Raw genomic sequence first — 27,850 nt, 5'->3', positions numbered from 1 at the left:
ACTGAGCATGTTGCAGCAGAGAGAGAGGTCTCCCTTATTCTCTCTTTCCCTGGTGCCCTGAATGCTGGCATGGCAGCATCCCAGAGAGTTTTTCCAGGCCACCTGACATCCTCTGGACATTGAGCAACCTGGAACTACAATCAGCAGGGCTTCTAACAATGGGCAATCTGAGAAAATAAAGAGGTGCCAAAGAGAGAGGGGTTTTTTTTTGCTGCTGCCACTTTCATCAGATGAGATGAATGAGGTACAGTGAGAGTTGGGGGGAAAGTGCTTAGAGCTAGGCAAGTGGTTGTTTTCCGATTTGGAAGAAAACTCAGGAATCAGGAACTTTGGGGAGATTCACAAATACAATGGCAGTAAAGCCAGCCATTCCCTTCTGTGCTGCATGTCTTCCCACCACAAGAACACAGCTCAACTGACACTAATTTTACTGTCTTCATTGGCAAAATTACATTTTTTTTCCTGCAGATCTACATGTTCAGTTCTTTAATGGTCTTTCTGTAACTATAGTATACATCTGTAGAAAGTTGTCCAAAGATGGCTTTGACTTAACAAAGAGATACATTATTATCTGTCTTACCTGCTTTTAAGTGTAGTATTTTAAAATACTTCTTAATACCCCAATCCATCTCTTTTCCTACAGAACCCCCTGATCTTTCAACTGTGATTGAACCAATCACTGAAGAACGCGCTTCTCGAACTTTATATCGCATAGAGCTCCTGCGGAAAGTCCGAGAGCAGATTCTTCATCACCCACAATTGGTAGAAAGGCTAAAACTGTGCCAGCCGAGCTTGGATCTACCAGAATGGTGGGAATGTGGCAAACATGACAAAGATTTATTGATTGGTGCTGCTAAACATGGAGTCAGCAGGACCGATTATCACATCTTAAATGACCCTGAGCTCTCCTTTCTTGATTCTCACAAAAACTTTGCTCAAAGCAGGGGTGGAGGTAGTTTGAATACTGTATCTTTGTTAAATCCACTGGGTGTTTGCTGTAGTCAGGTGTCCTCCATTGTCCCATCGACAACAGCACAAGATGAAAAGTCTGTGGAACAAACTGAGGTTAAACTGGAAGGACCTGAAAAAACAGCAGCCAAAGAGAAGTCTGACAGTAAAGAAGAAGAAGCACCAGATGTTGCAGTGAAGAATGATAAAGAGGACTGTGATGCTGAGGCTGAGCCTGGTCCTGTTAAATGTGAAATAAAAGACATAGAATTGAGTACAGAAGTAGATCCAAAGTCTATTTCTGAGAAAGGTTCAGAAGATGATGAAGAGGAAAAACTTGATGATGACGATAAATCAGAAGAGTCATCCCAACCTGAAGGTAACTTTGAAGAAAATATTAATAGTAATATTGGTTTTGTTTGACAAGCCACATTCAGGAAACTCTCAAGGGTCTGAATGAGCACCAAAGAAGACAGGCCCGTGTAAATTTGATGTTTTTTGTCTTCTTTAAACCTTTGTGAGTCACAGATGTAGATTGTGCAACTTTAGGATTACAGCAGTTCAGCAGTTTTCAAACTTTCTCCCTTTAGAGCGCTATTTCCATACTGAGTTGCCCAGAAAACGGTATGCATTTTAGAGGATTCTGTAACATGTTCTCTATATAGAACTGGAAAGGCCTGTTTAGACTTCGAATTGTTGTATGAAAACAGTGTGGATCCAACACAGCCCTGTGGCTGGCTGCACAGTACAAGGAAAAATCAGTAGTAGTGGCCACGAATTCCCCTTAAGTAGTTTGAGAATGGTGGCTCTGCTTGATTCTACCATATCAAGAACTTCTCTGTTAACACGTAACACCAACCCTCTTTCGGCATTGTATGACCAAGCCTTGGGCTTCCATTATTTTCCTCTATACCCACTCCCTTTGCACACTGCAGTTCACACCCACTGTTTTCTTGTGTGTGGCAGGCCACACCTTGCCTATATCACAGAACTGGAAACTAAACTGCTGTTTCTAATTCTGGTTTTTAGGCAGATCCCAAACCATAGTTTGACCAGTTTAGGTGTAAGAGTAAACAGTGGCTTGCTTCAAACCAGGAACAGGGAGCACCAACCATGTAACACCAAATCATGGTTGGACACTGCATACGAACTAGGGGTGTGCGCTTCAGAAATTATTGTTTTCCATAGTTAGTTTTATTGTTACAGACATAGACCATATGTTTTCCATAACGTAAAGTCAGGAGCAGCATGATTATTGTTTTCATTAAATATTGGGAGTATTGATACCATATCCAAAGGTCATGTTGGAGAAATTTTCCATTTTAGTTATCAGGAAATTGAAAGAAAATGATAATGATGCCCTCCCCAAAACTATGAAATGAAACTAAAACATAACTATTGATGTACTTGCAGACAGCAGGGATGGGGATAAAGAGGAAACGCTCCCAAGCTGGTCGGTAGTGCATCAGCCCTTTAAACTTTAAAGGACCACTGATTCAATTGGTGATAGACCTGGTTTTTGAAGGCCAGGTCTACTACACATTGACAATAATGGCCCTTTAAAGTTTAAAGGTGCCAATTCATAATGCACCAGCTGCTCCCCGCCCAGGCAGCAGTGGGGGAGAGGGAGAAGAAACGCACTCCCTAGCCCGGCCAGGACCCTTTAATCCTCCTTAAAACTTTAAAATCCACTGTGATGGGACCCAGCCTCTGATTCTGGACTTCACATCTGCTACGTATTGCTTTCAATACGTGGTAGACCTGGCCTCCAAAGGACTGGCCTACTGCAGTGGTTTTTAAAGTTTGAAGGGAGTGTATGCGCCCTCTGGCCTCCTGCCTCCTCCCAAGTTGTTCCTGCTGGGGGAGGATCCAATCCCTGCCTCATCAGCCCCTTTGAACACTCTTCAAACTTTAAAAGGCCCTCGGGGTGCCTGGTCTACCAGCCATTGAAACAGTGGCCCTTTAAAGTTTAAATGGCTGATGAACTACTAGCAGAACAGCAGAAACGCCTCCCAACCTGATTCTACCTAATTCACTCTCAATAAATATAGGAAATATCATAATCAGGAAATATCAGAATGACTTTCAAGGTATTGAATATTTCTGATCTAATACCGAAATATCAGGCATTTGATCGGGTTGGTAATACAGGTTGAGTATCCCTTATATGGGCATCTGATATCCAGATTGATCCAAAAACTGGCATGCAGGCATTACCCACAGGCCCTCAGCAGTTCCACTGATGGTTCAATGTACACAAAATTTATTTAAAAATATTGTTTAAAATTACATTCAGGCTATGTGTATAAAGTATATATATAATATATATAAAACATAAATGAATTTTGTGTTTAGACTTGGGTCCCATCCCCAACATATCTCATTATGCATATGCAAAAATTCCAAAATATTCCAAAATACGGAAAGATCCAAAATACGGACCTCTTCTGGTCCCAAGCAGTCCAGATAAGGGATACTCAACCTGTACCTAATTGCCCCTAATACGAACTAGTTGTAAGGGGTGTGAGGAGCAACACTTGCCCTACATCTGAAGTGACAGACAGCCATGAGTTGCCTGACAAATATTTTGTGTGGATTTAACGTAGTGATAAAAATGGAGCACAAAAACCTTTGAAGATACTATGTTCTGTCCCAACTTCTATAGTAACAGAGCATCTAGCAAGTTACTGTGGTGTTCTCTTAAACCATGTTTCTGAAATGTGTATAACAAAATAGCATAGCGTATTTAGTTGCACTATGTTATTTTGGAAATATACCTGCAGTTCAATCACTGCTTTTTGTATCTGCACTACAGGAGTGAAAAGGAGCATAGCAATCACAATAGTCACCATTTATGATATACAGAGAGCGCTTCATAAAAGGCTTTATATTCAGTAGACCAGTACTACAATAATATTGTAAATAAGCCTAATCATTCTTTTTTGATTTGATAATTCAATTTTTCTATCATGAGTGATCTACATTTGTAGCTAATTCCCGATGATTAATATTTCTCAGCAGGAACAATTTCTCAGGGTAAGAATTTTGATGAAGAAAGCAATGCTTCCCTGAGCACTGCAAGGGATGAAACGCGTGATGGATTTTATATGGAAGACGGAGATCCATCAGTAGTTCAGCTGCTTCAGGAAAGAACATATGCCTTTTCTTTTTGGCCTAAGGTTAGTTCAGCGGCGGGGTAACACTTGCCACCTAACAGTTGAAAAATGGTAACTTCTGAGAACTGTCGAGCTTTAAGGATCTCTTTATTACATTTTTTAAGCGTTTCTTAAGCAATAGGACAAGTCCTTTTGGGGTGAGGGGATGCATGTGACCCTCAGTAGGTGAAGAATTAGTTTTCAGTGGCTAAAACACCACTAACAGCCCATTCCTGAAAAAATGGGGCGAAAGTCCTTAGGAGGAGGTGTGACCTCGCTGCCAGCGTAAGTGCATGTAATCGCACAATTTCATGCACTTACGCTGGCGGGGAGGGCAGCTCCACCGGCGCCCAAGTGCCACGGAGCCACACTGCACCCCTCCACCAGTGCAGCCTCTCCGTGGCGAAGGCCACGGCATAAAGAGGCCGCGCCAGCGCAGGGGGGCATTCTGGAGGTGGGCCGGGGGGAGGAGCCACCGGTTAGGCGGCTTCCTATCCCCTTTCGGCCAGTTACGCCGGCGCTGTTCCCTATGGGGCGAAAGGCCCCAGTTAAACAAAAAAAACGCTGTGAAATGGCTTTTTTGTTTGTTTAACGGCGTACACGATTCGGCTTAGGAAGAGGCTCTATTGCGCCTCTTCCCCGCCGACTCCACACACCGTATTTTCAGGAATGGGCTGTTAATGTCATAACAGGGAGCATACCAAACTTTCCAGTGGAGCAGCAACAGGGAGGGAGAACAAATGTCCTCTTGCCTGTCTGAAGCCATCTTTTCTTTTTGTGCTTCCTCTACCTCTAGACAACAGATCAAATGGTGGCAAACCAAAAGGGGCTCAGTCAGAGGCAAAATATTCAGCTCCAGCTCCTGTACAGGTTTCTGTAGCAGCTCTTAGATGGCTTTTTTTCTGGGTTGCAGAGGGAAGGGAGGACCTTGATGCATGCATGGAGCTCTGTATGCAGCTCTTTGGATCCTATCCCATGTTTGGGATAAGGCATAAAGCAGGGCAAATTCAGAAGAGAGAGTCAGTTTGAAAAGGTTTAAGGAATGTCAGTACAATGACTAGAGCTTTAGGGAATCTGCAAAATAAAAATATCAATCAGCATACAAAAAAGTGGTTACAAAGGTGATATGACAGATGTTTTAATGTGCAATATTTCCTTGATGCTTGTTTGAAATAAAATTATATAATCAATCTTTAATGGAATATAAGGACATAAACTAAGATTGAGGGGGCTGTTTTCTTTGGGGTTCAAAGAACCTAGGGGGATAAAATGGATCAAACTAGTGGTTAAAACCGTTTCGTAGTGTAGACAGACTAGTTTTAGTAAGTTCTTGTTAAACATAAATGTCTCTATTAGAGGAAGATCGTCCATCAGCTTTTATTTTTTGTAACGTTTTGAAAAATGTTTCAGTAGACAAAGTTGATAGAACTGTGCAGACGTTATTTTGTGCTACTTCTGTATACAACTCAGTTCCTGGATTTAGAGAGTGCTATAGAAAGAAATAAAGTAGTAACCGTCTTAAGCTTCCTAATCACCATAACAGGGCCATCTGGTGGGGGGGACCTTGCAGTAATAGGCTTATTCTTGGGGAAAGCGAGCAGCCAGCTGCAGCTGCTGAGGTCTCCGGGAGGCTTTTACACTGTTCCGCAGTTCAGCAAGCTGAAGGATCATCCTGGTCAGTAATCAATAGCTAATTTCCAAACATTGCTACTGTTTTGTGTAAGTTAAGATACAACGTTATTAACTAGTAAAATCCTAAAGCCAGGATATTTTTTTTTATATGAATTGTGTTCCCAAAAGTACCAAAAATATTCTCTATTAGACCCTTTCTGGGTGCAGCAACATGCATTGTGTGTTTATCTATATTGTAAGTTGACTGAACTGTAATTAGAATTTTTTAATGTGAACGCTTCAAAGGAACCTGAAGTGATAATGGGCGTGGAATGAAAATTGACATTTATTAGATGTCCCTAGGTTGGTGCCCGTTTCATAACATTGAACTTTATTAATAGTGACACTAATGAGGCACCACTTCCTGGGACAGAATTGCAGATGCAGCCTGTTGGCTCTGACATACCCAAGGCAAAGATGCTGTTGAGCTACACATATTATAATACTGCTGGCTTAACTGATGATGTCTAGTTTTGATATGTGTAAACAGTATTGAGAACTCAATAAATGTGCTTCTGATGGTTCACGCATTTTGGCTGTTAAGTCTCATATTTCTTACTATTCCCATTAACAAGGGTCTGTTCTTTTAACTTAACTCTTTGCATGAAACACAGTTTCAGATTTACTTGGAATATTTTTCTGTGGAATTTCAGTTGTTTTACTTCCATTATCAAGCTATATAGCCTGATAAGCTGTATAGCAATGCATGGCCTGACTGAGCCCAAATGGCTACTTTCACAGGACATTCATTATGTATTTTCTTTCTACAGGATCGAGTAATGATCAACCGATTAGACAACATCTGTGAAGCAGTGTTGAAAGGGAAGTGGCCAGTAAATAGACGCCAGATGTTTGATTTTCAAGGGCTTATACCTGGCTATACGCCAACAGCTGTGGATAGCCCTCTGCAGAAAAGAAGCTTTGCAGAGCTCTCCATGATTGGACAAGCGAACATTAGTGGCAATGAAGATATCACAGTCTCTCCTCAGTTGTCCAAGGCAAGTTTTATGTGAGGGAACCTATAAAGTTCTTTAAATTTGCTTTAGGAGAAAGAAAGCTAAGTCTATCTTGTGTGCAAATAGCCCAGAAAATCCAGAAAAGGACCCCGTTTCTGAAAGGAAAAATAAAGCGCATTACATTAAGATCTAAAAAAGGTTTCATCTTCGATTCTTCAGTAGAAGCATATATTCTAATAGCCATCGGCCGAATATGAGGATACTTAAATCCAGTGTCTGAAACTGTCATCGGGCAAGATAGATCTTTTTACAAACCTGAAAAAATGCCCCAAGTTTTCAGAAAAATGTGAAATCTTAAAAAAAAAAGTTGGAGGGGTTAAAAAAACCAAAATGATAAAAGAAGTGCCTGTAGCTTTAAAACATGAATTCCTTCAGTGGCCATTGCCAAGCAACCACAACATTCCAGGCTTCCTTTCTCTGAGTTAAAGTCAGGGAGCGGGAGCAGGGCCATTTTTAGGCCTGTTAGGGCTCTTGAGGGAGGACTCATTAGGGCTAGCATGGGCCTGGCAGCAACCACTGGGTGAGTTGATACTACCCGATTTGCATGACTCAACTAGGCCTGGCTGCTTGCTCAACAGCAGTCACCCTATGAAAGCTAGTGTGGTGTAGCAATTAGAGCTTCAGAGTAGGGTCTGGGAGACCCAGGTTTGAATCCCCATCTTACTGTGGAAGCTCACTGGGTGATTTTGGACCAGTCATAGAATCATAGAGTTGGAAGGGACCACCAGGGCCATCAAGTCCAACCCCCTGCACAATGCAGGAAATTCACAACTACCTCCCCCCTCCACACCCCTAGTGACCAGAAGATGGCCAAGATGCCCTAGTCACATACTTTCAGCCTAGCCTACCTCACAGTGTTGTTGTGAGAATGAAAAGGAGGAGAGGAGAATAATGTAAGCAGCTTTGCTGCCCACTGTGGAGAAAGGTGGGATTCAAATGAAATAAATAAATAATAAATATAGCTGAAGCTGGGAGGTGGATAAAAATAGGCTGGTGAATAGCTGAGAAAGAGAGAATGAGGCAGGAAAAGGAAAACAAATATGGGAATTGCCAGGAGGAGGGAAAGAAAAAATGGTGCAGGGAGGAGGATACAGTGGAAAGTGAGGTGCCCCCCACAAGCCCTTAAGGGTTCCCAACTATGCAGCTGGGCCTTGCCCAGTGGTCAACACCACACTACTGGGCCATAGATTTCCTAGGTAGAGTGTGTGTGGGAGGAAGCTTAAGGTAGAGGGGTAGATAAAGGTTGGTTGGCTGTGGGGTGGGAAGGAGAGAAGGAAGCAGGAAAAGGGGAGAGACCATGGGGGCTTTCAAGAAACGGAAACAGGAAATCGTGAGGGAAGGCAAAATGAGATGCCTCCCGCAAGTCCTTGTGGATTCCCACTTGTAAAATTTACAATTGCCCCTAACTAAAGTAACTGGATCAGAAAAATGTGGCCAGCTGGGTTTATGCAATAATAATAAAAACTTCTATTTATTTATTTTTAAAAAGAAATTCAAAAAATTAAAGGTAACGATCTTGCTAGTAACAATATGTGTTAATTTTTCATTAGGAAGATGCGCTCAATTTATCAGTCCCCCGCCAGCGGAGGAGGAGGAGGAGAAAGATTGAAATTGAGGCTGAAAGGGCAGCCAAGAGGAGAAATCTCATGGAAATGGTTGCCCATTTGCGAGAATCACAGGTTGTCTCAGAAAATGGACAAGAAAAAATTGTGGACTTATCAAAGGCCTCACGAGAGGCAACAAGTTCTACCTCAACTTTTTCAGCTGTTCCTTCAAAGTTTCTATTACCTAATGTTTCCACACCAGTGTCTGATGCCTTTAAAACTCAGATGGAACTGCTACAAGCAGGTCTTTCACGCACACCCACAAGGCATCTGCTAAATGGTTCTTTAATTGATGTAGAACCACCCATGAAAAGGAGGAGAGGAAGAAGGAAAAATGTAGAAGGGCTTGATCTGTTATTTATGAGCAACAAACGAGCATCATTGGCAGCAGTAAGGAATGACTGTTTTTTCTTTAATATTTGCTCCTTATTATATTATGTAAACCTCAGCATGTAATGTAAGCATATTAAAAAGTCTTGGTTTTTTAAATCTTCAGTTGTTCATAAGCAGGAGACATCATCCTATTGAAACGCCTTTTAATAACATCTCTTTCCTTTTTTTAATCTAGTCCATTTCCTCCAGATCATAAATTAATAAGTGAACTTCAATATCCTAGATGTATATAATGTTCAGATGGCAAAGTCCCTTCCTAACTAGGCTTTCAGGCTTAAGACCTGCTCAGCACAACTTGGTTAGCATGTGGCTTCCATGGAGAAAAACCCCTAACTCTGTCAATTTACTGTTGTCCTAGCCTGTGGGATTTTAAAGACGTTAAGTTATGTACCGTATTTTTCGCTCCATAGGATACACCTTTCCATAAGACGCACCTAGTTTTTAGAGGACATGCCTCTAAAAACATGCCTCCCAGCTGGCCGCCGGGGCGGGGAACGCCAGCTCGCGCCGTCCCGACGCGCACGCGCCCAGCCAGCATTCTCTCCATAAGCCGCACTGACATTTCCACTCACTTTTGAGGAGGAAAAAAGTGCGTCTTATGGAGCAAAAAATACGGTAGTTCACTAACAATTGCTTAATATCTTGTATATTACAAAAAAGAAGCAAAAACTCATTTCTGTCTAAATCTGTTGGTAGTAAGAAAAGTAATAAATCCAAATTTTGTCCCCCAAAAGGAAGGAAATACTGAGAGACAGTATTAATGAAGTTGAATGGAGAGTAATTTGTACAGCATGTCCAGCAAATGCAATCAGCACAGTTACAAAGAAATGTTTTATAACGTGACTTCTTTGTTGTGTTTTGCTCCTCATAAACCTGTTTTGTATTAGTATTCCCTTGAAATGTAATACTGTTGACCTTTTACAGGAGGATGCAGAAATGACCAAAGTGTTTGATGAAGAAATGGAAACCCCCCCACCAAGAAACATTCCATCTCCTGGGCAACTGGACCCTGATACTCGCATCCCTGTCGTTAACATAGAGGATGGGACCAGGCTGGTGGGAGAGGATGCTCCTAAAAACAAGGATTTAGTTGAATGGCTTAAACTGCATCCTTCTTACACTGTTGATATGCCAAGTTATGTACCAGTAAGTGGATGCTAGTTATGGGACTCATAGTTTGTTAGGACTCATATTATGTATTCAGTTGATAATACATGCAAACTTTCACAATTTTTAACATTCTGCTATAATGTCAGAGACAGCGTTCTAATATGAGAGTTTTTTGTTTGGGTTATACCACTTGCTTTGAAATATAAAACAACATTATCCAATAGAAACATTTGTTAACGTTTAAGGAGCCAAATTGCATTCTAGCCTGAATAGTTGTTTGTACAGACTAGATTATAACCCCAAAAGTAATTCAATGGATTTTCCTCCTTTTTAGAAGAGTTCAGATGTGCTGTTTTCCCCATTTCAAAAGCCGAAGCAGAAACGGCACAGATGTCGAAACCCCAATAAACTGGATATAAACACATTAACTGGAGAAGAGAGGGTACCTGTTGTAAATAAGCGAAATGGCAAGAAGGTAAAGTTTTGACTAGTCTGCATTTGATTCATTGTAGTTTCAAACTAACACTTAAATTTAATAAGAAGTTTATGAAAAAATCAGTCTTTTGTTATCTCGATCCTGTTAGGCATGCAGTATGATTTTGAGCACAGTATCATTCAGGTTTTCGACTGACAACATTTTTCAAGGATATTTGGAAAACCATTTTATTCTTCGTGGCAATTATATGTCACTTTAACAATACCATCCTAAGAACACTTTCTTGGGGTCAAGCCCCACTGAGTAGATTTCAGCAGAAGTCTGAGTAGATCTGCTTAGGATGCTTTTCAGTGTTCTTTGTATTACATTATCTTATTTTAATCCTGACAACCGCACTGTTAGGTAGGCCAGTACAATTATCCCCATATCGCAAATGTGGCCCTGTAACTTGGAGAGAGTTGTTTATCTAAGGCAGTGGTTCCCAACCTTTTTTTGACCAGGGACCACTAGGACTTTTTTGTTCGGTGCAGGGACCCCAAGGTTCAAAATAAAAATTCTGATAATTTGAAAATAAAGTTTAATCATAACTGTTAGTTAAACATTAAACTTAGAATAATCTTTGAATATATATTTTTATAATAGAGAACTTTTAATTGAAAATATTAATTTATTATGGGTTTATAACTTTGTTTCGCGGACCTTAATTTAGTTCTCGTGGGCCCCTGGGGGTCCACGGACCCCTGGTTGGGAACCAGTGATCTAAGGCGATCGAGCGAGTTTATGGGAGAGGCAAGAGCTGAATGGAGACACACTGGATTGCAGCTCATTCTTGGGCAGCTCATTCCTAAAGGGGAGGGTAGATATGTGGCAGCCGAGAGCAGCGGAGCCGTGTCACCTCCTCTGGGGCTTCCTGGAGAAAAATAAAATCTTTAAAAATAAAATAAGGGGAAATGGGGGTAATTCCCCATTGAAAAAGCAAGGCTACGCCAAAAAAGGTGGTGCAGCCCCACCGCCGCTCAAGGGGCATTCCCGGGCTGAAAGGGCTGCGGAAGCTGCCAAAAGGCAGCTTCGCCCCGGGAATGATGTAGTGGCCGTTCTCGCTGGCGGCGGGGGCCAGCAGAGCTCCGTCGCTCCTGGACGCCAGCGTGTTTCCCCCCGTGCTGGTGTGTTTGCCACTTTAACCTGTGGTAAAGTGGCATCTACTCCAGCATAGGGTCACGCTGACTCCTATGGAGAGTCGACCCCTGCCCCCCCTCAGGATTGCAGCCTGAACCACTACATCAGCTCATGCTTCTGTCAGCGATGCTTTAGTTGAACTTGGCATACACTCTTAATATTGTATACCAATTTTAACAAAATACCCTGTACTTTTAAAAAAAGCATATCAAATATGTGATAGCATGCTTTCTTTTTCTTTTTTACAAAATAAATTAGATGGGTGGAGCTATGGCCCCTCCAATGAAGGACCTTCCCAGATGGCTGGAAGAAAATCCAGAATTTGCTGTTGCTCCAGATTGGACTGACATAGTTAAACAGTCTGTAAGTATTTTCTTTTCTAAGGCTTTTTTTCATTGCAAGGAATGTGAATTAATTTTCTTAAATTCTGTAAAAAACTTGTTGATTATATACCTGTATACTGTATATCTCTCTAAAGCAATGAAATGGTTATAGTAGCAACATGAAAAACCCAGACAAAGAATTTTGAGACTTCTGGTACATAGCAGAATTTTGTAATATGCTCTGTTAGTGGATTCCTCTCCTGGAAAAAAATATGAATACTTGTTAAATTCAAAATTGCTGGACCACCTGATTTTTGGATTAATTCTTTTCACTCCCAAGAGATACCCTTGTTCTTGAAATAAATGTTTTTAGGTGTCCATCCTCCTTTATTATTATCAGATCTCTCCAAATTATTTGTGGGATACTTTATATAGGTTCTCTGAAGGATTTTCTCCTTGGAGCTTTTTATCTTCTGAGCATCACCTGCTGCTTCTGTGTAGTGTGTGTGTGGGGTGGGGGAAGGGGGTTGGAGATACAGCTTAACACGTGGGATATCAGTGATTACTCACAGGTTTAAATGACATGGACGGTGTCGTAGGAGAAGCTTAATGGAGCACTCTTCCGGGACAGGCTTATATTTTCTGGGGGTTTTGTAATGGGGAAAGAAACTAAAATGTTTGAATAAAAACTGTTTGCTAAAATGCCAGTGTTTTCCCCGTCCTTGGTATCATATGTTATGCTGTGTCTTGGAAGCAGCTCCACATGAGATGCTGAATCCACAGGCACCCCCACATTACTCAAAGTCTGATAGCATGGAATTTGCTTTTTTCCTGAATGCAGGGTTTTGTTCCAGAGTCCATGTTTGACCGTCTTCTCACAGGACCTGTTGTGCGGGAGGAGGGAGCAAGCAGAAGAGGGAGAAGGCCAAAAAGCGAAATTGCCAAAGCAGCTGCAGCAGCTGCTGCTGTAGCTTCAACTTCGGGAATTAACCCACTGCTAATGAACAGTCTGTTCGCTGGAATGGATCTCACGAGCCTTCAGAATTTACAGAACCTACAGTCTCTCCAGCTTGCAGGTCTCATGGGCTTCCCTCCAGGACTAGCGACAGCTGCTGCTGCTGCTGGAGGTGATTCTAAAAATCCAGCTGCCATGCTGCCTCTGATGTTGCCAGGTATGGCAGGGTTGCCTAACATGTTTGGACTAAGTGGATTGTTGAATAACCCAATAACAGCTGCTTCTGGAAACACCACTATGGCTTCCAGTCAAGGAGAAACTGAAGATGGCACTTCAAAAGTAGAAGAGAAGAAAACTGAGAATGAAGAGGAGAACAAAGACTCCGAGAAAAGCACAGACACTGTTTCTGCCACTGACTCTGCAAATGGATCTGTCAGTGCAACTGCTGCTGCGGCCGCTGCCACTACCACGACCAACACTGGATTGCCTGCCAACCCTCTGACCTTCAATCCTTTCCTTCTGTCCACCATGGCTCCTGGCCTGTTCTATCCATCTATGTTTCTACCTCCAGGACTGGGAGGATTGACACTACCTGGTTTCCCGGCATTAGCAGGACTTCAGAATGCAGTGGGCTCCAGTGAAGTGAAGGTTACCGATAAAACTGAAGGAGCTGCCTTTAAGGATGAAGAAAATCTAGAAGGCAGCGACGCAGAGGAGAGCCTTGATAAAACTGCAGATTCCTCCGCTTTAGAAGATGAAATAGCACAGGGTGAAGAATTAGACTCACTTGATGGGGGGGATGAAATAGAAAACAATGAAAACGATGAGTAAGCAGTACCAGTTACTGTTAAAGTGTTTTAAATTTTGACAAGTGGTAGTCCTACTGTTTACACTCACGGTTAATGTCCATAATTAGTTTTTATAAGCTGTTCTGTAACATAGTGTAGCAAAAGAAACGTTCAAGTCATGTTATACAGATGTGTCAAAAGGTATCTTGGTCATTAAGTATTGTGCAGTGCATTATTTATTATCCCTAGGAGAGATGAAATTGAGAGGTGATCATGTCTTTTTAAGGAAATTGACATAATGCTCTGCTTCCCCCCCCCCTTTTGGTACCATTGGTATTATAAAAGCAGCAATTTGTAATAGAGTGGCACTAAATAGAAGGAAGTGCTGCTTAAAGGAAGTATGAAGTTATATATTTAATTTTTTATTTTTATTCTTTGCTGTGAAGGTCAAGATGAAATTTACCATACATATCATACTTACGCATCATTGTGACTATATGGGAGTTCACTCGTGCACATACACACAAATACACACACATTCTCTGACAATCTCCATGATAGTGTGAATGTCTCTCTGTCTTGAGACACAGCAATAATAAGGCAGCTGTTGAATGTGAAGAGTACCTTTTGGAAATTTCCCACTGAAAAGGTTCTTGCAGGATAAAAACTACAGTTAAATCGTCTCGTGATCTTGTAATGCACTGGTAAAACAAATTTTTTAAAAAATCAGGTACCTTTTTTAAATTAAAGGACTTTGTTACTTTAGCCACAAAGCTAAACAGCATTACCTCAACTCTAAACTAGCCTTGAAGTTTACAGACATGACTTTGTAAATGTATTTGTTTTTCTTTGTTGTGATGTCTTTTTATTTTTTTTCCTTGGAAACTGCTATCATGTAAGATAAGATGTAAATTGCTGCCAACTGTAGTAATGATGCTTTTAATAAAAGTGACTCATGATATGCAGAGATGTAATTTATAGAATGTAGTGCTTAAAGAAATTACAGCTGGTGTTTGTTATTTTTTGTACGCGCAATAGGAGCAAATACATCGTTGTGTTTTGGGGGTGGGTTGTTTGTTTTTAGTATATCTTTTTTGCCAGCTTTGCTATTTAGAAATATACTGAATTGGTAGCATATGAAAAGTAGACAAGAAGAAGAATCCTGAATTATGCTCGTATTATCCCATTTTAGCTAACGCTAGAGAAAGACAGACAAAACCCTGCATTACTCTCTCAAAGGGGCTTGTGAGACTAGGAATACTTTCCAATGTGTTCAGCGTGTGATAATGTGGTACATTAAAGAACAAAAGGGTAAAAGAGAAATGAGGCTTTGATAGGCACAATATCTAGGTCATTTATCCTTGGTTAATGGGTAGAAAAACACAATGCTGTAGTTTGAGCAGGGGACATAAAGGCTCTGTGGTATCCTGTGGACTAGAGCCTGTGATGCCGGAAACTACTGTCAGGCAGCCTACAGGAAACTAAAACTGACCCACTTTTTTGAAGACTTAAGCTGCTTCTGGGGAGCTACAGATTTGGACCTTTTTGTGACCTTTGATAATGTATCATTTGAGAGTTATTGTTTTCACTGCAGTGTCACCAGGATGAGGCACACAGCAACCCTGACACGAAGCTAAGGGGTTAGGCACTTTCACTGTGAAAGGTGAAAAGCTAGATCTGTCAGGTGCACAATTCCAGTTAATGTACTCCAGAAAGCCCCAGAAATTGATAAACAGAGATGTATTTTTACAATTATGAACTAGCTAGAAGCTTATTTAGCTGATGTGTAGCACCCAGTAGTATGAACTTAAAGTGACCATTATTCTAAGAACATGGTTCAATTAGAGTTGCATGTTTATGAGAGAGTTCAGTATGCGAGAGAAAAGAGTTTCAGTGAACAATGAGAACAAAAAAGTAACGGACAGTTGCAAAGTGAATATTGTATGAATGAAAGATGTTCATCATTTGAAGATCAAAATGTCTTGTTACCTCCACTTTAACAGATCATAGAGAGCTAATAGAGGTCAGGAAAGATTTCTTTTCTCTATACACATTATTGCATAGTTGACTGAATGCATTATTCTTTTCTGTCAAGCCTCACATATGTTGCCTATCATAAAAATCTAGAAACCAACTTGGAGGGGTCATCAATCTGATCAAGAGTGGCATATCCTGTGTATGCATTCATACTATCAGCTTGTTAAATTTTTCACTTTTTAATGACTCATTTTCAACCGACTATGGAATTTATTGTAAAAGTACCACTGTGAAAGAGTCTTTGTCTCTACTCTTAGAAAAGCATTCATTTTTATACTGGCAGCAAGGAACTTAATGAAGGTTAATGATATCTCTGGGGAAGGAGTTTTAATTGTCAAGAGCAAAGGCAATTAAAAACAAATACACATGCACACACACCACCAATCCCTAGCATCATTTATTTCTGATTGCTCTGTGCCCATTTCACAACAGGGTGAGCCCTCTTAAATACTGACCAAGTTGTCAAGTATAAAATAACAATTCTTTGCTGTACCACTGTCCTTTGGCAATTTATGCACAATAGATTGGAAGTAGTCACTTCGATAGGAAAAGTGGGCTGCACACATAAAGTTTACTTTCGTTGGTGGAATAATCCTTCCCTGTGTAAATGCATGGCAAACCTGCATAGAAGAATCCTCATAGAGCTCAATAGAGTTGTGCCCACGGACCAAGCAGTGCACCAGAAGTCTGGGGAATGGTGTGTGTACTTCCTAGGTTGCCATCCTCCTCTTCCTGGATCTCAAGAAGCCAACATGGTGTAGTGGTTAAGAGCGGTGAAGTCTAATCTGGAGAACCGGGTTTGTTTCTCCATTCCTACACATGAAACCTGCTGGGAAACCTTAGGCTAGTGCCAGTTCTCTCAGAACTCTCTCAGCCCCACCTACCTCACAAGGTATTTGTTGTTGGGAGGTGATCGTAAGCCGCTTTGAGAGTCCGTTCAGTAGAGAAAAGCTGGGTATAGAAACTAACTCTTCTTGCACAAAGTTGGAAATACGGGCTGTAGGAGGCAAGCTAAGTACCGTTCCCTTTAGTGCTTTGGCAAACTGTCATACATGCACAGGCAGGGCTCTATTGAGACCTGTGGGATCTTCCAACATATGAAGAAGGATTTCTTAAATATTAAAATAGTGCTGCTAAAACTGCAGCAAAAAGGGAATGTGTGTATGATGAAAATTAAAGTGTAGTGTGCCATTTTCATTTTAGAAAAAAAAGTTTGATGGCGTTGGATCCAAAGGTTCCATTCTGCTAACAAGCTGAGCCTTCCTCAGACTCAAGGATCCTTGCTCCAGCGGAAGAGGTGTGTTCACAGGTGGAAGACTTCAGCCTGCAGTGGTACAGAACTTCTGCATCCAGTCCTCGATGTCTGCATACCACTTGAATAACACAAGTTTAGACAGAAATACTCCCTAGATAAAATTATGGTTACTATTATATACATGATGCAAAGTTCTGCATTATAAAAATTCATCTGATGCAATACTATATAAGCTTTTCTATTAAGTGGCTTTGGCACCAAACTACATGGAATACTTTGTGGTTTTGCAGATTAATATGAGGTTCTCTCCCCAGTCTTGCTTTCATGCAGTATACTGTACCATTAAGCACAGAGCCCCATGGCGCAGAGTGGTAAGCTGCAGTACTAAAGTCAAAACCTCTGCTCACGACCTGAGTTCAATCCCAAGGGAAGTCGGGTTCGGGTAGCTGGCTCAAGGCTGACTCAGCCTTCCATCCTTCCAAGGTTGGTAAATGAGTACCCAGCTTGCTGGGGGTAAAGTGTAGATGACTCGAGAAGGCAAACCACCCCATAAACAAAAGTCTGCCTAGTAAACATCGGGATGTGACGTCACTCCATGAGTAAGGAATGACTCGGTGCTTGCACAGGGGACTATCTTTACCATTAAGCACTTAAAATGTGACTTTTCTTCCTGGAGCTAGATGAAAAAGTACTAATTTCTATTGACTTGCAAATACTGATCACACTTCTGCTCCATGTTAATGTAAAAAAATAATCCCTGGGATCCGTGCATTTACAAAAAACAAACAAAAATCTTGTGCCACAGTAGCCCTTGCATGTCCACATCCAGTGTGGTTCAGAAAGTGTGGCCTAGCTCTCCCTTGGAAAGTGCAAAGTTGCTACTAAAGAATGTCTATCTCCTCTGTGCCATCTCCCATGACCCTTCAAATCTCCGGTGTTTCTACAGAGCTGGGATACAATTGCTGGCCAGCCTGCTCCGCCCCCTTTTAAGAAGTGTAAATAGATCACACCCCAGTCATATGTGCATGTTACTTAAGTGCAAGGCTCATGGAGAGTGGTGGTACTTCCTAGTAAATATACTTTGGATCACAATCATTATAATAGACTGTGGATCTCTTTCTTGCTGCTTCAGCTTTCCCTTGTTGACAGATGAGGCCAGTGGGGTGGCTGGCATCCTGTGCTTGTGAGAGCATTCCACTATAGCTCGATATCCTTTTAGTTTGTCCTAGAAGCATCTGGCAGAGATTCCCAAGTCTAGCTGCAGAGTGAGCATCACCTAGTTGATTAAATATTTTACAAAAATGTTCACTGTGGGGAAAAATGGAAAGATCCTTGCTTTTTAAATGAATCTTGCACTGGGCTTATGTACAAACAGCACACTCAGCTGTATTGACTCAGCAAAGCATTTGTGTTAGTGGCTGCTGGAGCTGTACACCAATTTGCAGTGTGACCTTCAATAAAATGGCATTATTCTTAAAGGCTGCCTGGAGAGCCATGACAGATTACATCAGCCTAATTCATTTCCAGTTATGCGCAGCCCCACTCTCAGACAAGAGGAAAATGCCAGCAACTCTGGCGTGTTCAATGGCAGAATCCCACACCTGGAACATCAGGTGTGACACGATTGATCTCTTGATCATCCCTGAAACATCTCACTCTCACACTGGTGGAGAAGAATGCTATTTGCACGTTACCATGTGTGCAAGATCCATGAGGAAATTACATTTTTTACAGAATGGAGCACTTGAAATACAAGCTGCTTTGAGTCCTCATTGGGGAAAAGAGTGGGATATAAATAAATAAATAGAGATTATTGCTGCAGCCATCTCATCCTTTAAATACTAGGAACTCGTCCAGACTCTTACTGAGACCATGTATAAGCTTATGGTTTCCCTTTACATTGTTTTGGTAGAGTAGCAGCATATATGATCCACAAGTCCATGCCTCCCTCCCTCCCCCCCCCCATTTTTTTTTTTTTTTTTGCTTGGTTACACTTCTATTTAAAAGCATGGTTCACAAACACCATCGGTGCCATTCTCCTGTTGAGGATTTTTCTTTCCACTTATTGAAACTGATTAGTGTGATTACACGGTTTATTTTCCTCAAGCTATTGTCAATCAAATAGTCCCTCAGTTTCTTTTGATGTCCCTTTGCTGCTATCTTGGCACCAATGTTGTTACTGTTGTCATGTCATACTGACAACACTGGGCACCATTTTAGATTCTGTGGCTATTGGGATCGGGCTGGAGTACAGCTGGATCTCTCGCTAGGGACAGTTGCAGCTTGGTGTTTGGCTAGGACAGGAGTTTTGCAAATTGCCTGGGTTCCTAAGGCAGCACCACCTCTCATTGAGCCTTGGGGGTGACAGATCAAAGGGGAGGTTGTCGCCATTTGGACTCATTGAGTTTTGGGATCCTGGACAGGAGCAGAGGCCACAGAAATTATGGGATACCTCCAAAAACTGTCCCACTGGATCAAATTTTGCCCGGCATTGCCAGATAGGCTAGCTAGACACTTCTGAGAAGCGCACAAGGGATGAAGATAATAGGATTTCAGATACGTTACTCTGGACAAGGTGATTCTGTGGCAAGGTTTTTGTACAGTTAAATAAATGTTGTTGTGGATAATAATATTTAATAGACCCACCCTTCATGAATCTGTCACTGTAACTCCTTCTGGTAAAGTGACTGTCACCATATCTTCTGGCAGTGAATTCCATATGCTAGTGATATGTTTCTGAAAAGCTGCTTTCATTAGCCCTTTTCAAATGTTATGTCCACATTGGCAGGAGGCCAACAATATAGATGTTCATTTTTAGTGTTAAGTTTGATGGGTTGCTGTTCTGTCAGTGTCATGGCACCTCAGTTGATTTCTGACCTTGGGCAGATCACACACTAACAACCTAACCTACCTCACAGGGTTCTTGTGAGAATAAAACAGAGAGGAGGATTATGTAAGATGCCTTAGGGAGAAAGACAGGATATAAATACAGTAAATAAAAATAAATAAAATAATGAACTTTCCTGAGTTCTTTACAAATTATTGAGTGAATGTTTAATTTTTTAATGTGTGTATTAGCTCTAAAATATAATTGTTTGACATTTTTAGTTGATGTGATTCATTAGATGCCCTCTCCTAAATCTGTGGTTCAGGAGTTAGTATCTGTCCAAATCACCTGCAACGAACACAGATGAAAAGGATCCTTTGCCTCCTCTGCAGTTTCCCTGCCTTCAGCTTCCTTTTATGTATTTATGATCTAATGGTGCACCTTTCTGGTTGTTTTTAATCCTTCTGATGTACCTCAGGAAAGGTTTGCCCATGTTATCTTTAGCCCTTTGCTCTCAAATACCTTCATTTGTCAATATGTATCTGCTTAGCCTGAGTTCCTCTTTTATTGTTTTCAATTAGGCATGGGTTCTCTTTGCTATTTAAAAGGCTAGCATCCTCTTCAATTTATGTGTTCTTTTCAAATTTGTGATATAGACTCTACCTGTTTCTATTATAGTAGCTTTAAAAAAACAACCTTCCTGGAAAGGTTTGATTTTCTTGATTATCCTTTTCAACTCATACTTTCAACGTTGGAAAGAGAAATTGTACGCGTAACTGCTTTCTGAGCAACTTCCCACTGACATGTTGAATTTTATACCACTGATAACATTCACATCTCTTACCAGACTTGGGCACATTTTCAGATTAAATCAAGGGTTTCATCCTTTTTGTTGCTTCTACAGCATATTTTCCCCCTTGCCCCAAAGTATTCTTTCTAGGGCCTGAGAGAGCTAAACCTTGCTTTTCTATCCCCAGATTCTCATCCTGGTGTCAGAATTATGTAGGGGGCAGCAGAGACAGCTTGGGGACTTAGTGGCTCAGGAGCAACCCAGCTGTGTGGCCCATACAGCGGGGGCTACTCAGATCTGATTCATGGTACCAATAATGGACTGTTGCCACCTCTTGCATGGCCACCAGCTAGAAGAGGTACAGAGACTTGGCTTTCTATGGCCTCCAGAGCACTGGCCTGCTGGGTAGTTTACTGAAGTTAAGGCACACATATTACTGCCCTATGAGGAGCAGTTAAAACACTTAGGGCTGTTTAGCTTGAAAAGAAGGAGGTTAAGGGGAGACATGATAGAGGTCTATAAAATTATGCATGGTCTGGAGAGAGTAGACAGGAGAAGCTTTTCTCCCTCTCTCATAATAGTAGAATACGGGGTCATCTGCTGAAGCTGGAGGGAGAGATTCAAAACAGATAAAAGGTATTTCTTCACACAATGCATAGTTAAATTGTGGAACTCCCTGCCCCATGATGTGGTGATGGCTGCCAACTTGGAAGGCTTTAAAAGGGGAGTGGGCATGTTCATGGAGGAGAGGGCTATTCATGGCTACTAGTCAAAATTGATACTAGTCATGATGCATACCTATTCTCTCCAGGATCAGAGGAGCAGGCCTATTATATTAGGTGCTTTGGAACACAGTCAGGATGGTGCTGCTGCAGTCTTGCTTGTGGGCTTCCTAGAGGCACCTGGTTGGTTACGGCGGGAACAGACTGCTGGACTTGATGGGCCTTGGTCTGATCCAGCATGGCCTTTCTTATGTTCTTATGTACTTAATACTTAACTGGTGGTGGACAAAAGTGCCGTCAAGTTGTAGCCGACTTATAGTGATCCCTTAAGGTTTTCAAGTCTAGATACGTTCAGAGGCAGTTGGCCATTGCCTGTCTCTGTGAAGCAACCCTGGACTTCCTTGGTGGTCTCCCATCCAAGTACTAACCAGGGGTGACCCTGCTTAGCTTCCAACATCTGATGATACTGGGCTAGCCTGGGCCAAACAGGTCAGGGTGATACTTAATTACTCACACATGTTGTCCTGAAGCTGAATATGTGAATGGACTCCTGGAATAGCTTTGTGACCGCTGATTTGTGCATCAGCATTTCTTCACTTGTCAGTGAGCCTCCTGGACCTAAGGTATATAAATGTGACAACACTATTCTCTTTCCCCATGCTATTCCAGCCACATATGTGCTGTCCCAAGATTGATGAATAAGCCTTCTCATTATATATGCACACACAATTTGAGGTGTTTATATGTGTGCATCTACCTAGAGTGCACCAAACAAAGCAGCTGATGCTGATTACTGCTCTCCAGAGGGAGTTGTGGTGTTATTCAAAAGGGTCAGAACAGATCTGGTCTGCTACAATCTGAGATTTAGCTGGGGATGTGTTGCCAGATATCCCTCACTCTGAAGGATATTTTATTTTTGCAAAAAAGCACAAGCCCGTTGAAGTTGCTCGACATCCTTTATTTTAGAACATGACCGTTCAGATGAGCTCTGTGGAAGATGCTGCAGCTTTGTTGGATCTTTTTATTTTCTGAATTTTTGATTTGGTAGTTTCAGGCTTCCAGTGAATTACTATCCAGGTTCCAAAGAGCTCCCTGAAAGGGTGGGAAGTGTTTATGCACACGGAAGAAGTGTGTGCCAACTTCCCCCTTGCCTGCATCCTCTGTGCCTCATCATACGTGATTCCAGTTCCCTTTTCCCTTAGTGGCTGGCAAGGAAGATAAAGGGCTAGAAAAGCCTTTCTACACACAGCCTTTTGAGCCCAGAGGCTATTGGTCCACAATGTGCTAGCAACCGTGACCTTGGCAATTGCCTCAAGAATATCTGGCAGTTCACAAGTATGTGACAAAGCAGCCGTGGCTCGGAGTGGAGCATCTGCTTGGCATGCAGAAGGTCCCAGGTTCATTCCCCAGCATCTTCAGTTAAAAGGACAATGCAGCAGATGATGAGAAAGACCTTTTGAGACCCTGGAGGATTGCCACCAGTCTGAGTAGGCAGTACTGACTTTGATGGACCAATGGTCTGATTCAGTATAAGGCAGGTTCATGTGTTGTTGTTGTTGAAGAGACAAGCAGATTGTAAATGTGCCATCCGTATCTTGTAGAACTGTAGAAGAAGAAGAGTTGGTTTTTATATGCCGACTTTCTCTGCCACTTAAGGGAGAATCAAACCGGCTTACAATCACCTTCCCTTCCCCTCCCCACAACAGACACCCTGTGAGGTAGGTGAGGCTGAGAGAGGATGACTTGCCCAGGGTCACCCAGCTGACTTCGTGTGTAGGAGTGGGGAAACAAATCCAGTTCACCAGATTAGCCTTCGCCGCTCATGTGGAGGAATGGGGAATCAAACCCGGTTCTCCAGATCAGACTCCACCACTCCAAACCACAGTTCTTAACCACTACACCATGCTGGCTCTGTAGTGTTCAAACTCTCCATACCTTGGACCCATCTTTACCCCAGGTGTCAGCATAGAATTCACTGAACTGCAAGCATACACCTGCAAATCACATGGCATCCTAGTCATGTGTCAGGCAAATCACATGGCATCCTAGTCATGTGTCACTCTCTGAATCTGCCTGTGCTAAAAGGGAGTCCCCTCTACCTCTGAGTACCTTCATCTGACTGTCTCACTGTCCCTGTCGAGCCCCATTCACAACTTACAGTGAGCACATGTACAATCTGTGTACAGTGTACACTTGGTTATGTCCATCAAGTAATTCTCACGTTACATTCAATGCATGTACAGCTGTACATGTGATTGAACTCTCACATTTATCCAGGTAGTGGCCCCCGGTTTCATTTGTAAAGTGAATGTACGTCGGTTCTTGCTTACAAACAGGCTATGTGTGCATTTGCTGTAACATGACACGTATCATGTGCCCATGCATTGAGAAGCAGAGCAGGAGGCATAGCACCCTTGCTGTCTATGTGTGCACAGCAGCAGCAATTCTTTCCAAAAAGCAGAAAACAAGGTATCGTTCTATAGGGGCTCATAGCCCACCTGAATGTGCCAGCTGATGTGTTGAATACCACTAGCACAGCCTTTCAAAGGGTCCCTTGCCCTTATAACTTGTCTACTGTAAGTTTCTGGATCATATAGCATTGCTGTCTGTAAAATGACTAAATGCAAATTCCCATGCTGAAGTACATACAAACTGACCACTGTAAATCTATTCAGGAATCATCACATTTGACTTTTAAGACAACAGCTGAGCCATGGGACTAGGCAATTCAGGAAGATATAAATGGCTGCATTATAATACACGGACACCTATTTCCAACATGATCTATGTTTTTGTGGAAATTCATTATAATAAGTCTTACAATACCAAGCTCTTCAATGAATTTTTCATGTCTGCATACCACGATGTATAGATATATAAAACGATGGTAATCATACACCTTTAGGGCAATGCTGAGCACCAGCTGTTTCATAGATGATTTATAGGTTGCCATGCTCAAGGTTAATAATCAGGAGAAACAGGTTAGAGTATGCAGTGTATTTATGTCAGGTTAGAAGTTCAGTAATGGGAGGGTGCAGCATCAGAACTATGTGTGCTGATTTAATTAATTAGACCCATCAATTCAATATTTTGCCAAAGTAAAGTAAAGTACAATTAAAGAACATCCACCTTTGATTCTTTTTGAAAGAGAAATGCTAGTTGAAAGCTGCACACTTAGGCTTTCATGTTCATTACATAAGCTGATCAGACTTTCACTTACAGTAGAAGGTCATTTGCAAATACCAGTTCTTAAAGAATATTCTTAAAAACAAAAGCACAACATCAATACCTTCCCTCGACTAAAATGTTCAGTGTGTCCTGCTTACAGAGAAGAAAATGCTCATAACTGATTGATAAAAACTTAAAAGGATAATAAAGTGTATCTTTGTGTGTGTGTGTGTGTGTGTGTGTGTGTGTGTAAAGTGCCTTCAAGTCGCAGCCGACTTATGGCGACCCCTTTTGGGGTTTTCATGGCAAGAGACTAACAGAGGTGGTTTGCCAGTGCCTTCCTCTGCGCAGCAACCCTGGTCTTCCTTGGTGGTCTCCCATCCAAATACTAACCAGGGCTGACCCTGCTTAGCTTCTGAGATCTGACAAGATCAGGCTAGCCTGGGCCATCCAGGTCAGGGTTGTATATAGCAGGCACAAATTAATTTTGAATAGCACAAGGAGGGATCCACATTCACTAGAATCCTATTTCTTGCTATGCTTAGCAAGAAAAAAAACACCCTCCAAAAACTATGACGCCCCCCAGTATAAACAGCATCTGTTTTGTTTGTTTTGCGTAAGCATACATTCTATATGCATCACAGAACTTGGAATCATGGAACGGTGTGAAATAGCCACCCCAAGAATCATAGAATCATAGAGTTGGAAGGGGCCATAGAGGCCATCTAGCCCAAACCCCTGCTCAACGAAGGATCAGCCGAAAGCATCCCTGACACAAGTGGTCGTCCAGCCGCTGCTTGAAGACTGCAAGTGACTTTCACTGCACTTCAGAGTGCATGCTCACGTTGTGCCTCTTTAAAGCAGTTTTCTTTACTTTAAATATCTTGGATGTTGGAATTTCCCAAAAACTGGAAAGAAGGAAAACAGTGGTGCTTTCTGATCTGCTCCATGTTTTGTAGTAGACCGAGTGCACCAGAATCTGGAGCAATTTCAACCCTGATTTTTCTTGAGGCTCAGTCTTTAGCCTTGTACGACAGCCTCAGGGCATTCACTGAACCATGGACTAGGCAACTCCCTGAACACGAACACAAAGAGCGGAAGAGCAGGAGCAAGCGCACTGGCCTCGTCCCGTTCTGTTTGATTGCCTGGTCATCTGCAGGGTGTGACTGTGCAGAGGAAGCGGCTGTGCTCACACCCACTCCTCGTGATCAGCGACACTGTTTTCCAAATAGTTTCAGAGGGTAGCCATGTCAGTTTACAGTAGGGCAGCTAGATTTGAGTCCATTAGCACCTTAGAGACCAACAAGGTTTTAGGGCTATTAGTTTTTGACAGCCTCAAAATCTTGTTGGTCTCTACGGCGCTAATGGACTCAAATCTAGCTGCCCTACTGCAGACCAACATGATGAACCTCTGAAACTATTTGGATTTGGAAAACAGTGTCGCTAATCACTAGGGTTGCCAATCTCCAGGTACTAGCTGGAGATCTCCTGCTATTACAACTGATCTCCAGGCAACAGAGATCAGTTCACCTGGAGAAAATGGCCACTTTGACAGTTGGACTCTATGTCATTGAAGTCCCTCCCCTCCCCAAACCCGCCCCTCTTCAGGTTTCATCCCAAAAACCTCCCGCTGGTGGCGAAAAGGGACCTGGCAACCCTATTGATCATGGGGAGTAGGTGTACACACAGCTGCTTCCTTTGTGTGGAGGGAGGATTCACATGGCCATTTCCGCCTCACAGCAGCCCCCACAGACTACCAGGCAATTGTGCTGAGGAAGGGGGCGGGGCCAGCACACTTGCATCCGCTCTCCCTCCCTGCACATTCAAGTGAATGCATGGGGCTGTTGTGTGTACCGGGCATCTGTCTCCATATCCACAAATAAGACCTGGGTGGACAGACAGCCATGAAACATAACAGTGGGCTCACCCAACATTGTTTTTTGCACTCTCTTTCATTCAACTGTACTTTTGCCTTTTCTCTAGGTCTGTGAAAATCTTACAGCAGTCATTGTAAGAGATTATCATAGGTAGCACGACCCATTTACTACCACAGTTTAATTTAAAGTATCCAGTTCTGAAGGTGTTCAACTGGCGATGACAGGAAAGTTATCCTTGAGATATCAGAACTGCAACAAGTTCACTTCCTACTGGCCACAGGACAAGTAACACTGATGTATTTTATCACTACTAGCTAGGGAGCTTCCTAGAAGACAAATTCACAAGATAATACCTCTTTCTTGTGGCAAGAGCTGTAAAATACTCCTCTTAGACATACAAAAAGACTGGTTTTAAACTGAAAGCCAGATTTATGCTTGCCGGAGAAGACAGAGGCATTGTTGGACCTTTGCATGTGTGTGGTGAAAGCCCCACATGTTTTACATAGGAAGTTAGGGTTGCAAACAGTTCAGGTTCATTCTAGAAGTGTCTATAGGAAATGTGCCAGTGATGTACCTTTTTAGTATTCTCTCAAGATCCTTTTGTACTTTTCTCATAATTTCAGTGTATGTTACTTCGCTACTGTTTGAAAAAGATAAAGGCATGCAGCCATTTCCCCTAGTCCCTCTACTGAAGAGCAAAGAATCACCTCTGTCACCCAGATGACTCATTAATGGCTCCAGAGAATACAGTGGTAGATACTGAACAGTTCTTGATAGCTGCTGCTCTGCCATTAATGGCTGTGGTGTGACTAGGTTCTCCCTAGAGGGTGGTTTGGGGGAGGGGTGTGGTTATTGTGATCGATCTAATAATAAAAAAAAGAAGTCTGTAAGGCGACATATTCTCCAACAGTTTCCTAATGACATATTATTAGAACTGACCTGCTGGTCTTGCTGTCTTCCCAGAGTTCATATAATTATGCTGGAATAACTCTTCTTGGTCTTTAAGGTGCCACTGGACTCCTGTTTTATTATGCATTTCACATTAGGGTTGCCAACCTCCAGGTACTAATAGAAACAACAGCACGAAGGTTCCTAATTAAATTGCTATGCACAGTAAGAGACTGCGAAAAATATATAATAACAAATGAATTTGCTGTCCAAGAGAAGTTATATTGCAAGCATACCTCCAGGTACTAGCTGGAAATCTCCTGCTATTACAACTGATCTCCAGCCAACAGAGATCAGTTCACCTGGAGAAAATGGCCACTTTGGCAATTGGACTTCCCTCCCCAAACCCCGCCCTCCTCAGGCTCCACCCCAAAAACCTCCTGCCAGTGGTGAAAAAGGACCTGGCAACCCTAATTTCACATTGTTGTTAATGTGTGTTTAATTTAGAAAATGTTAACTCAGTATGGAGTGGAAGTGAAATGTGTACCATCAACAACACTCAGGTTTATAGCATCTATACGTAAATGTGATTTCTAGGTTGAATGGAAATTCTGATGTAAATACTTTTGACAATTTCTTGGTATGATATGATTGCAAATCCCATAAAAGTAACTTTTCTGTTTGGGTTGCTCCTTTCCATACTTCAAACCT

General features: G+C 42.0%; 1 protein-coding gene across 3 annotated transcripts in view; it reads left to right on the top strand.

The window, feature by feature from the left end:
- Positions 1-14,536, top strand: part of CHD7 (chromodomain helicase DNA binding protein 7) — a 190,723-nt gene extending 176,187 nt beyond the window's left edge. For all 3 annotated transcript variants that reach the window (XM_056854270.1, XM_056854271.1, XM_056854268.1), the window contains 8 exons: positions 644-1,327; positions 3,967-4,127; positions 6,545-6,776; positions 8,345-8,784; positions 9,712-9,933; positions 10,232-10,372; positions 11,768-11,872; positions 12,674-14,536. In XM_056854270.1, coding sequence (XP_056710248.1) covers positions 644-1,327; positions 3,967-4,127; positions 6,545-6,776; positions 8,345-8,784; positions 9,712-9,933; positions 10,232-10,372; positions 11,768-11,872; positions 12,674-13,618 — 2,930 coding nt within the window. In that variant the 3' untranslated portion in view covers positions 13,619-14,536. The remainder of the gene's footprint in view (positions 1-643; positions 1,328-3,966; positions 4,128-6,544; positions 6,777-8,344; positions 8,785-9,711; positions 9,934-10,231; positions 10,373-11,767; positions 11,873-12,673) is intronic.
- Positions 14,537-27,850: the final 13,314 nt, after the last annotated feature.

Source organism: Euleptes europaea, chromosome 8 (assembly GCF_029931775.1).
Source record: "Euleptes europaea isolate rEulEur1 chromosome 8, rEulEur1.hap1, whole genome shotgun sequence".
In the NCBI taxonomy this organism is placed as follows: Eukaryota; Metazoa; Chordata; class Lepidosauria; order Squamata; family Sphaerodactylidae; genus Euleptes; species Euleptes europaea.
Note: the sequence above shows the minus strand (reverse complement) of the source record. Positions and strands in the feature narration are given on the sequence as shown.